At 37.1% G+C, this 13,103-nt stretch overlaps 1 protein-coding gene across 1 annotated transcript in view; it reads right to left on the bottom strand.

Moving 5' to 3' along the window:
- Nucleotides 1–10,848, bottom strand: part of cox19 (cytochrome c oxidase assembly factor COX19) — a 184,971-nt gene extending 174,123 nt beyond the window's left edge. Inside the window, exon 1 of the mRNA XM_084435183.1 lies at nucleotides 10,672–10,848. Coding sequence (XP_084291309.1) covers nucleotides 10,672–10,753 — 82 coding nt within the window. The 5' untranslated portion in view covers nucleotides 10,754–10,848. The remainder of the gene's footprint in view (nucleotides 1–10,671) is intronic.
- Nucleotides 10,849–13,103: the final 2,255 nt, after the last annotated feature.

Genomic DNA, 13,103 nt, shown 5'->3' with positions numbered 1-13,103 from the left:
TCTAGGAGGAGTTCGAAAAAGTAGGTTTTGAATGAAAATCAAGATGGCGGACAGGAAGTTTGGCCAAATAAGGAAAACTTGGTATCTTTGTTCTCAGCTTGACCCAAGGAATCTATTAAGACCAGTTGCATTACAATAGGCCAATGTATTCAAAAGTTAATAGCAGTTTTGGAAATTTTGTTATATCTTTTGACCACTAGGTGACGCTGTCTCGAAATATTTTGAGTACTTTCAGGGGATGGTGCTGATGGCACATTCTGAGTTTCGTAATATTACACCAATGCATTTGTTTAGTATAGCATTTTATTTCACAAAACTGTATTGAAGTCAATGGGAATTTCATGTTTTGTTCTTTTATAGCGCCACCAAAAGGCTGAGTCCCACCATTTTTTTTGTGTGTCCTCAGAGTGAGCCCATACATATGTGTGTCGATTTTGGTGAAAATATCTCAATTCGCTTCGGAATTATACACATTTATATGAAAAAACACGTAAAAAATGACTGACACATGACTTTGATTGAATTTTACTACCCCTTACTATCAATATTTTCGCATTTGGGCATTGGCGTACAGCTATCGACCTATGTTTCCAAACTTCTGACGGTGGTTTCGTCTCGATCGGACTAGCGGTTTCGAAGATATAGCCAAATGTTTTTTAAGCGCTAAATAACAACGCTACACAAACCATAAAGCGAAATCTAGCATGTTTGGTATCGTTGGACTCGGCAAGGATTCAGGAGTCTAAAGAGATGAGTTTCGTGAAAATAAGTCGACCACACCCAAAGTTATAAGCATTTGAAGAAAAAAATTCACCACTACGTGGCGCTGTTTCGAAACTTCTCACTCTCCTTCAGGGCATCGTGCTGATGAGCCATACCATGTTTCGTAACAATCCATTCATGCATTCTTAAAATACAGCATTTTAGCACAAAATTCAAAATGGCCGACAGCCAAAATGGCCGATATGGTAAAATTGGATATCAGTCGACTCAGCGTGTTGGCCTGAATCTAACGAGACCAATTTGATGATTTTTGGGCAAACTATTCAGAAGTTGTAAGCAAAAATAGCCATTTTTCATATCTCCGGACCAGTAGGTGGCGCTGCGCCGAAACGCAGCATGTAGCCTCAGGTCATGCTTGTGATGACATGTGCCAAGTTTGGTCTGAATCCAATAAAGCGTTGCGGAGATACAGCCTTACGTCTGTTTTCGCAAGCGCTACGTAAAATTTGTTTGTGGGTTTTTTCGAAAATTGCTAAGCGAATCAACTTGAATTCCATAACTTTTTGTCGGCATGGTCCGTAGATGATCTGGTTCAATTTTCGTGAAAATCGGAGCAACGGCCTAGGAGGAGTTCGAAAAAGTAGATTTTTCGAAAAATTCTAAATGGCGGACAAATTTCCATGACGGAAAATGACGTCATAGGGTGCGATCGAATCGTCTTGAGCTAGGGAATCAGAAGAAATTGGAATTTTGTTTCTAGCCCTTGTGGTTCAAAAGTTATTAGCATAAATATGAGTGCAAATTTGGACAGCTGGTGGCGCTAGAGGGAATGAGTTGGAGACTCCAAATTTGCTATGGTGACTGTTCAGTCTGCCCTCTATCAGTGTGCCAAATTTCATAACTTTCCCGCAAGCGGTTCTATGGGCTGCCATAGACTCCCAGAGCGGAAGAAAAAGAAGAATTATTTTTGGTACGCCAACAGATACAATAGGTGCCTACGCACATTCTGTGCTTGGCCCCTAATAAGAACGCGAACAAAAACAATAGGTGCCTCCGCACCTTCGGTGCTTGGCCCCTAAATATAGCTGCAAGCAGCCATTACCGGGGCCAAGCAGAATAAGACGACAAGACATGCCAACATTGCTGAAAGTGTCAGATCAACTGCAACAATCAGCAATTAAAGACATTTAATGAAGATTTTAGGTGAAATTGCTGAAAAATCATATAAAGAGTAATTAAAAATATGATTTAATGGATTATCACTTTTGACCAATAGGTGGCGCAGTCACAAAACTGATGTGATGTGGTCAGAGTGAAGTGACAATGAGACAAACAAAGTTTGGTGTTAATATGTCAAGCCATTGCAGAGATAAAGCCTGAATAGTCCTTTTGGCATCATGCCTAAACTTTGCTGCTGCGGTATACGAAAACGGTTTTGTCAATCGACACGAAATCCATAACTTTGAGTCGGCACGGTCTGGAGATGATACGATTCGATTTTGGTGAAAATCGGACAAACGGTCTAGGAGGAGTTCGAAAAAGTAGGTTTTGAATGAAAATCAAGATGGCGGACAGGAAGTTTGGCCAAATAAGGAAAACTTGGTATCTTTGTTCTCAGCTTGACCCAAGGAATCTATTAAGACCAGTTGCATTACAATAGGCCAATGTATTCAAAAGTTAATAGCAGTTTTGGAAATTTTGTTATATCTTTTGACCACTAGGTGACGCTGTCTCGAAATATTTTGAGTACTTTCAGGGGATGGTGCTGATGGCACATTCTGAGTTTCGTAATATTACACCAATGCATTTGTTTAGGATAGCATTTTATTTCACAAAACTGTATTGAAGTCAATGGGAATTTCATGTTTTGTTCTTTTATAGCGCCACCAAAAGGCTGAGTCCCACCATTTTTTTTTGTGTGTCCTCAGAGTGAGCCCATACATATGTGTGTCGATTTTGGTGAAAATATCTCAATTCGCTTCGGAATTATACACATTTATATGAAAAAACACGTAAAAAATGACTGACACATGACTTTGATTGAATTTTACTACCCCTTCCTATCAATATTTTCGCATTTGGGCATTGGCATTCACCTATCGACCTATGTTTCCAAACTTCTGACGGTGGTTTCGTCTCGATCGGACTAGCGGTTTCGAAGATATAGCCAAATGTTTTTTAAGCGCTAAATAACAACGCTACACAAACCATAAAGCGAAATCTAGCATGTTTGGTATCGTTGGACTCGGCAAGGATTCAGGAGTCTAAAGAGATGAGTTTCGTGAAAATAAGTCGACCACACCCAAAGTTATAAGCATTTGAAGAAAAAAATGCACCACTACGTGGCGCTGTTTCGAAACTTCTCACGCTCCTTCAGGGCATCGTGCTGATGAGCCATACCATGTTTCGTAACAATCCATTCATGCGTTCTTAAAATACAGCATTTTAGCACAAAATTCAAAATGGCCGACAGCCAAAATGGCCGATATGGTAAAATTGGATATCAGTCGACTCAGCGTGTTGGCCTGAATCTAACGAGACCAATTTGATGATTTTTGGGCAAACTATTCAGAAGTTGTAAGCAAAAATAGCCATTTTTCATATCTCCGGACCAGTAGGTGGCGCTGCGCCGAAACGCAGCATGTAGCCTCAGGTCATGCTTGTGATGACATGTGCCAAGTTTGGTCTGAATCCAATAAAGCGTTGCGGAGAAACAGCCTTACGTCTGTTTTCGCAAGCGCTACGTAAAATTTGTTTGTGGGTTTTTTCGAAAATTGCTAAGCGAATCAACTTGAATTCCATAACTTTTTGTCGGCATGGTCCGTAGATGATCTGGTTCAATTTTCGTGAAAATCGGAGCAACGGCCTAGGAGGAGTTCGAAAAAGTAGATTTTTCGAAAAATTCTAAATGGCGGACAAATTTCCATGACGGAAAATGACGTCATTGGGTGCGATCGAATCGTCTTGAGCTAGGGAATCAGAAGAAATGGGAATTTTGTTTCTAGCCCTTGTGGTTCAAAAGTTATTAGCATAAACATGAGTGCAAATTTGGACAGCTGGTGGCGCTAGAGGGAATGAGTTGGAGACTCCAAATTTGCTATGGTGACTGTTCAGTCTGCCCTCTATCAGTGTGCCAAATTTCATAACTTTCCCGCAAGCGGTTCTATGGGCTGCCATAGACTCCCAGAGCGGAAGAAAAAGAAGACTTATTTTTGGTACGCCAACAGATACAATAGGTGCCTACGCACATTCTGTGCTTGGCCCCTAATAATAATAAGAACGGGAATGAAAACAATAGGTGCCTCCGCACCTTCGGTGCTTGGCCCCTAATAATCCTAACGAAAACAATAGGGCCTTCGCCCTTTCAGGGCTTGGGCCCTAATAATAAATAATCCTACCGGAAACAATAGGGCCTTCGCCCTTTCAGGGCTTGGGCCCTAATAAATAATCCTACCGGAAACAATAGGGCCTTCGCCCTTTCAGGGCTTGGGCCCTAATAATCCTACCGGAAACAATAGGCCCTTCACCCTTTCAGGGCTTGGGCCCTAATAACAAATAATCCTACCGAAAACAATAGGGCCTTCGCCCTTTCAGGGCTTGGGCCCTAATAATAATAATAATAATAATAATCCTAACGAAAACAATAGGGCCTTCGCCCTTTCAGGGCTTGGGCCCTAATAATAATCCTAACGAAAACAATAGGGCCTTCACCCTTTCAGGGCTTGGGCCCTAATAAATAATCCTTAGAAGAACAATAGGGCTCTGCACCCTTTCAGGGCTTGGGCCCTAATAATAATCCCACCGAAAACAATAGGGCCTTCGCCCTTTCAGGGCTTGGGCCCTAATAAATAATCCTACCGAAAACAATAGGGCCTTCGCCCTTTCAGGGCTTGGGCCCTAATAATAATAAATAATCCTAACGAAAACAATAGGGCCTTCGCCCTTTCAGGGCTTGGGCCCTAATAATAATCCTAACGAAAACAATAGGGCCTTCGCCCTTTCAGGGCTTGGGCCCTAATTAAAAAAAATGGCAACAAGAACATTCTTTGTGTGACATGTAATGAAATGCCCTTTGAGGTCTGTATCTGACAGCAGGCCACGACTGTAATTTTCATATTGTTTAAATTCCTCTTATTTAAGTGATCATTAATTTTGATGGTGTAAATGTATATCATGTTAACAATGAGTAGTGTGATGGCCATGGTTGCCAACCTTGATTACCTGGCTGAAGTTTGACTTTCTTGACGGCTGAATATATCACACACGTTTGCTAGTATTCTCTTAAAATTGTAACAGCTCAACCTAATCAGAGCCCAACATGCAAAAGAATCATCAGGAATAAACAAATATTCTCCGAAAACATTGGACACTACAATATTTTAAGTATTATATACAGTACTTTAATGTAGGCCTACAATTACACCTGAATAGACTGAATAGATCTTTTGTGCTCCTAAAAGCTTCTGCCAACTAAGTAGTAGCAGCAGGTTAATACAGATAAAATAAAAAAAACAAACATAACTTAATACCACTAAAATGAAATAGAAAGCTGCGATTACATACGCTCACATCCACACATAAACACACCACTGATGTCTTCACTTCCAGGTCATGAAGCTGTCAATCAAAAACTCAGTAGCCAATGAAATATGAGAAATAGTTAGCAAAACATGCAGTGTATTAAAAACGAAGTAAAAAAATTTGCCTGCGATTTATTCTTTTTCAGTTTCAGAGATAATTTATTTAGTTTCAATTTATATTTTCATTAGTTTCTTGAAAAGCTACGTAAATTATTATTGGCACAAGAATAATTCCATACTAAATGACACACGAGAGACAATGGGGGACAAACCACTTGTGAGGGACATCAAACAGGCAATAAGTCAAGATCTGCAGAAGAGATACAGCACTGTTGAAGAAAAAAACACCCTCCACACAGCATCGGCCCTGGATCCACGATTTAAGTCACTGCCTTTCCTGACCACAGATGACATCAGTGACATTTATTCCAGACTGGTTGTGGAGGCAGCCAGCCTTCAGGTAGGCTTTATTTAATTCATTTATTACATTGTTTAAATAGTTATTTTAAAATGTCAGAAAGTATTTAAAAATTCTATATTATTTATCAGATTTTTTAAAACCAAGCCTATGTTCATCTGGTGATTAATCTCTATACTGGTTAGTGGTTAGCATTATTTTTTAATATCTGTTTTAATGCAATTGTTTAAATAGTTATTTTAAAATGTCAGAAAGTATTTAAAAATGCTATATTATTTATCTGATTTTTTTCAAACCAAGCCTATGTTCATCTGGTGATTAATATCTATACTGGTTAGTGGTTAGCATTATTTTCTTATATCTGTTTTAATGGAAAATCTTTTAACATCTATCGAATGTTTCCCTACAGCCCACTATGAGGCAAAAAGAGACCAGCAGTGCCTCTGGAGTAGAAATGGATGGAGAGGATCTTGAGGAGCTTGAAGAGCCTAAACCTAAAAGAAGATCTGGGCTAGCTGATTTACTGGGAGAAACATTTTCTACCACAGCCCCACAAAAGTCAGCATTTACCCAAGCTGAAGAGGAAGTGAAGAGATACCAGGAGGCTTTTCCACTGCCACTAGAAGAAAACCCCCTCAACTGGTGGAAAGCTCATGAGACAATGTATCCTTACTTAGCCAAACTCGCTAAAAGATACCTGAGCATTCCAGCCACTAGTGTGTCTGCTGAAAGGGTGTGCTCCACTGCAGGAGACATAGTAACGGCCCAGAGGAGCACTTTAACATCTGAGCATGTTGACCAACTCCTTTTTCTTAACAAAAATGCCAATATTCCCAAATTACTTTTGGTTGATGACCTTGCAGCCAACAGGACTGGACTCTAGCAGTACACATTTTTGTTTATTTTTTTTTCAATTTGATTGAAGCTCTAAGTTACTCTTATTTATATAATTATTCTCAGGTTTATGTTACTCAATTATGTCTGCTTTATGTTACTCTATTGTATTTAAATAATTTTAATTTATGTGCTGGGAGCTCACCATTCATGTGAGAGGTCTCCTATTCAGAGAATAATTGTGTCCTGTCCTGTAATAAGGTCATGTCCTGAATGTTCAAGGACAAAGTTTTTGCACTTACCCTCCTAAGTTTTTGCACTTCTGTTATTAATATGTAGAAGATAATGTCCACAGAATTAAATGTGACATTTGAAGTGAGTTGAGCAGTCTTATTTTCCTCATTTTTTGTAATGCCTTTGAATAATATGGTAGACATGAATCGCAATATATCGCAGAATCGAATCGCAATACTTGCTGTATCGCAATATGTTAAGAATCGCAATAATATTGAATCGTGGGCCAAATATCGCAATACTATCGAATCGTCACATTTTTGCCAATTCCCACCCCTAATGGAAAGAGAGTTTGATTGCATACAGAGAGGCCTTAAAAGCTGCTAGATCTGCTTATTTTTCAACCCTATTAGAAGAAAATAAACAAAACCCTAGGTATTTATTTGAAACAGTGGCTAAACTAACAAAAAAGAAAGCTTCAAGCCCAGAAATTTTCAAGCAACACAGCAGTAATGACTTTATGAACTTTTAATCTTATAAGATTGATAATATCAGGGACAAAATTATAACTATGCAACCGTCTACTACAGTAGCGGCTTCAAGGAGTGCATTGTAGTCTCCCTAAGGAAAAATTCGATTAATTTATTGCTATAGGAGAGGAAGAATTCGCTAAACTCATTAAATCATCTAAACAGACAACATGTATGTTAGACCCTATACCGACTAAGCTACTGAAAGAGATGCTTCCAGAGGTCATAGATCCTCTTCTTACTATCATTAATTCATCTTTGTCTCTAGGATACATACCAAAAACCTTTAAGCTGGCTATGATTAAACCGCTTGTTAAAAAAACGCAACTTGATCCTACAAAATTTGTCAATTACAGGCCGATCTCGAATCTACCCTTTCTGTCAAAGATACTAGAAAAGGCAGTATCTTCACAACTAGATACTTTTCCATTACCGCTTTTCCATTACCAGTACCAGCTCAACTCGACTCGACTCGGCTCGCTTTTCGCTCCGTTTTCCATTGCAGATAGTACCTCCACAATAGTACTTGGACGTCATAGCGACGCCGCAGGAAACTGCCGTGACTTAATCTTTTACGCGAGACACACCCGCTACCCACACACACACAAGGCAAAGGAGGAAATCAAGTGTATGCTGTTTTTGGATGTTTTTGTTTTTGCTGTTTTTTATTCAGGATACTCCGTCTGGCGCGTGCAATGATGACGCAGTGAATAGTGACGATTCTCTCTGACCAATCAGCAGTCTGCCGTGTTTTCACGTCACATTTTAGTATCGCCTCAGCTCGCCTCAGCCCGCTTAGAACCTCGCCGGAGGTGGTACGAAAAAAAGTACCTGGAAGCAGGTACAGGTACAACTTTTACCCAGTGGAAAACCAAACAGAGCCGAGTCGAGTCGAGCCGAGCCGGTACTGTGTAGTGGAAAAGCGCCATATGTTCCTTTTTAGAAAGAAATGATATCTGCAAGGATTTTCAGTCAGGATTTAGACCGTACCATAGTACTGAGACTGCTCTCATTAGAGTCACAAATGATTTGCTCTTATCAGCCGATCGTGGTTGTATCTCTCTATTGGTGTTACTCGATCTTAGTGCTGCATTTGACACTATTGACCACAACATTCTTTTAAATAGACTTTAAAGCCGCTTTGGAACAATTTACATTGTTAAAAGTGCTATATAAATGAAGATGACTTGACTTGACATGAAAAGAATGCAGCAACTGAAAAGAGCTCTCACCATAGATGTTCTTGTTATCTGTCACGTTAAAATACTGCGTTATGTTATTCTCTTAACATCTGAAAAAAGAACATGTAGGGAATTTTACAGCTTAATCAGTCAAACTGTGCTACCGTATGATTTGAAATTATTTGTTTTAGTCTTTTGAGTGAAACGTCCCCGAACCGGAAGTGTCTCCCGTATTCTAAAACACAGTACACTCATTAGGAAAAAGGTGAATATGATAGGAAATTAAATTAAATATATGGAGGGTTTTAACTGTGACAGGATGATTGACAGCATAGTTTAAATGGTGATGCAATTATGCCTAAAAGGAGTTTTTGTTTACTTTTTAAAGTTTACTTTTATCATTATTGCATTATTGATACTCCAGTAAATGTGACTTTTTTTTTGTTGTTGCTGATTTTATGAAATTGTAAAAAAAAAAAAAAAAAAAAACCTTGACAAAGTGATAGTGGACAAATTTAATAACAGGGAAGACAAGTGGTATAAACAATGGATGGATGATTTCCGTTCTCTCACATACAACCAGTTACGTGATTACTTAACTGGATTCGGGAAACAATATGTAAAAACACTGCCAAAGAACTTTAAATGCACTTTTTGAACTTTAAACATAAATTACTTTCACAATCACTATGTACATTCTCAGTGTCCACTCTGTTAAGTCTTCTGACTTAATAGGGTGGACACTGACCGGACATTTTGACCTAAAAGCAGCCAATGCACAGTGTCTGTGCAAAAAGAAGCTAACATAGAATGATTATCTAATAAAGAATTGCATGGTACGGAAGCGTATTGCATTCACTTGAGGAAAAATAATCTACTCTGTTTTTATGAATTAACGAGTTAATTATCTCAGAATTATGAGATCATTTTTCATAAAAAAAAAAATTTTGTTCTGTTTTTCTGAATTAACGAGTTAATTATCTCAGAATTACGAGATAATTTTTAATGAATAAAAGTTTTTGCTCTGTTTTTCTGAATTATTGAGTTAATTATCTCAGAATTATGAGATTATGAGATATGAGAATTATGAGATTAATTAAGTCATTAATTCAGAAAAACAGAGCAAAAACTTTTTATTCATGAAAAATTCTCGTAATTCTGAGATAATTAACTCGTTAATTCAGAAAAACAGAGCAAAAACTTTTTTTCATGAAAAATTATCTCGTAATTCTGAGATAATTAACTCGTTAATTCAGAAAAACAGAGTAGATTATTTTTCCTCAAGTGAATGCAATACGCTTCCGTAGTACGGTCTATAAATTTGTAATTTTAAAACTATGATGTTTCTACTAACTATTTTCCCTTTTTTTTTATTTCCCTTAACAGGGTGGGCGTACTAAGGTTGACCACATCAAATTTGAAAGATAAAATTGATGAAAAATAAATTAAAATTAAAATAGACCATTAATATAACAGAGGATCTCACTCACTTTCCCAAGTTGTTTTCCCTCCAAAGAAGTGATGACAACTTAATGATATGCCATTTAATTTTTACAACTTTCATTCAAAGGGGAAGTAGTCAAAAATAAGAGGATGGTCAATAAATTGAGGGACAAGAAACACCTTGATTATAATAACTAAAATAAATTTAATAATTAAAAAGAATATATACATTAGAGAGAATCTTTACTGATATACTCAACAAAGTAAAAATGATAATCACATACAAGAAGTGTTGCATTTATAATAAAATTGGGATACACAGGCATATAGGGACATTGAAAAAATGTGATATACATGGTAATTCAAAGTGCTGTAAAATGTCTTAAATTAGCTTTTTATTTTATTTTAATCACCTTCAATACGCTTAGAATTCAAAAGTCGTTATTTATGACTAAGACATGTTTATAATTTGTATTGTTCCACATTTAAGGCAGTAATGGTATGATCATTACTGGGGACACAAAAGGCACCGAATCCCATGAATGACACAATTAAGCGACAGAGCGGTAGGTTAAATACGTAATTATGACGAAGTAGTATCTCCCAAAGCTTGTACTTTTTCTTCACAAAAACAGTAAATACTTTTAGGGCACAGTATAAGTAAGCGAATTGGGCCGCTGAAATTATGACTGCTTGTTGCTCAACGGTGCATGCGCATAATCACTTACCGAAATGATCCAAGGGAAACGCTCCTTTGTCCGGTGGACGGGGTCGGAACGTCTTGGTTCCGAAGTTCATCGCTGTTGACATTGTTTCTTAATATAAGTTCTGACTACGCAAAGAAGGACGCACTGTTTGGTTTTAAAGGCCACTCATGTGAAGCTGTGAATTAAGCAACAACCGGACAGTTTACTTCCTCTGTAATACTAGACTTAGGTTTCAAAATAAAGGTAAGCGGAACAATTAATCTAATGCTACCTATAAAATTAGCAACTTAGTAACTAGTAGGCTTTGAATTGCTAGTAAAATGGCTAGTTTTCTGTGGTTTTATTGTTGGCTTCACGTAGATTAAGAGAAGAGTCAACTTCGCATAGTTAATGTTGTGATTTTGTAAGTTATGAAAACAAATTTTGCTGATCAAATAAATAATTTTTTTGTTTCATGATTTATTTTGTGTTTTGCTTTAAAGTCACCATTAAATAAAAATTTACAGCCAAGCAATTTTTTTATGGAATATCGCAGTATTTATGAAAAATAATGTATCATTTTATTTATTATAATAAAATAATTTATTATAATAATAATAATAATCATGGGTAATCATGTACCCTCCTCATCTTTATTCAAAATAACTTCCCCTCCCAATTTTATTTTATTTTTTAAAATCTTTTTATTTAATTTATTGCAGAACTTATACATAACTAAGCTCAGGGAAGTTAAGCAAGGTTGTATCTTTTACAATGAACAAACAATGATACACAACAGAAAACATAAATATCCTGGATTTGCATACATCAAATTATGTAATTATACATACACAAAAAACGAAAAGAAAAAGAAAAGCATAATAATAAGGTCAAGTCATATCTTTGAATAAATGATCATAATGCATAAAACATTTTGCACTTTTTTTTGTTGTTGTTATTTACAAGTCTAAAGGACAAAATAAAAGAGTTAAATTCAGCAAGAAAAAGAGGAAAGCTTAAAGGAGACTTTAAGACATTTTTTTCTTGTGGATGAAGAAATTAACAACATATTCAAGGGACAGCAGCTTTGGGTTTTCATAATAAAAGATAACGTCTTTGAGAATGAAGGTGTGGGTCACATTTGTAGGGCAAAAATAAAATAAAAAAATAAAAAAATAATTCAACCCAAAATCAATTGGTTACATTACAATCACAAAATAAATGGGTGGCTGTTTCTTCAACAAACCCACAAAAAGAGCAAGTTTCATCAATATCAGAATATTTAGAGATGGATGAGTTAACATGATAGATTTTATGAAGGATTTTATAATGAATTTCCTTAACTTTGTTGGAAACACAAAATTTACTAGGCAAAAGCCAGGCCTTTCTCCAATTTACGTTTGTTACAAGGGATCCCCAATAGAATTTACCCCTTGCATAGGCGTAATTTGCGGGTGGGACATGTCCCCACCACTTTTTGCTAAGGTCGATATTGTCCCCACCACTTTTGAAACATCTTGCGGGACGAATGTACCAATACAAATAAATAAAACATCTCCAGTTAACTAGCAGAGCATTCATTTCGTTCGTTTGTTAAATAAGAGGCGATCTAGCGCTGAAATATGTTGTTTTTTAAATCAAGTGATTAAAGTGCTCGTTTATGAAGGTATATGATGTCATAAAAAATCGCATGCGCAGGGTAAGATTTGTGAAAGTGTACATAAGATTGCACGCGTAAATTAAATTTGCATGCGCAAGAGAAGATTTGAAAAGGTGTAAATCGCCTTTCAAGTGTAAGAAAAAAAAGCACTGCAAGTCTGATGTGAACAGCAATTTGCAACCGAAAACAAGTCAGGAACTGCAAAACAGATTAATTGCGTAAAATCAAACTTTGTGTAAAAAATAAGCTGTTGCAAATGTCTAAATTAGACTACTTGTTGTGTGCATGGAGCAAAAAAGTTGCTCCATGCATACCAAAAATAACCCGATTTGTACAGTTGCGTCTTTTTTTACCTGCGCTTCCAGTTTTGCCGAGACATATAATATCCAGCTGCTGCAGACCCGCAGCACCACCAGTTTCAACAATCAACATTGATAACGTGTTGTTTATGACAATTAAAAGTAAATTACACACAAAAAAATTATTAAAAATATCAATGTAGCTTTTTTTTTAAGCAACACAAAAATTGCGTTTGTTAGTATAAGAACACTGGCAATTCAGATGACGTCACTGGAATGGTAGGATCTGCGAAGGTATAGACCCTTTTACAGCCCACGTGATCAAATAGTTGCGCGCACATTTTGGCAACGGAAGTGCTGTGCCCCACTGGCTCTAACGTGTTAGCAACTCCGAAAGTTTATCAAAACGGTTTCCCAGCATCAAAATGTCTGGTAGTTGCGTTTACGGTTGCACTAGTCGATATTCCACCAAGGGGCTTAAGTTTTATAGGATTCCGACAGGATCACGGCCGTTT

This window comes from Rutilus rutilus, assembly GCF_951802725.1.
Source record: "Rutilus rutilus genome assembly, chromosome: 16".
Lineage (NCBI taxonomy): Eukaryota > Metazoa > Chordata > Actinopteri > Cypriniformes > Leuciscidae > Rutilus > Rutilus rutilus.
The sequence above is the reverse complement of the archived record's forward strand: the minus strand, read 5'-3'. Positions and strand labels throughout refer to the sequence as shown.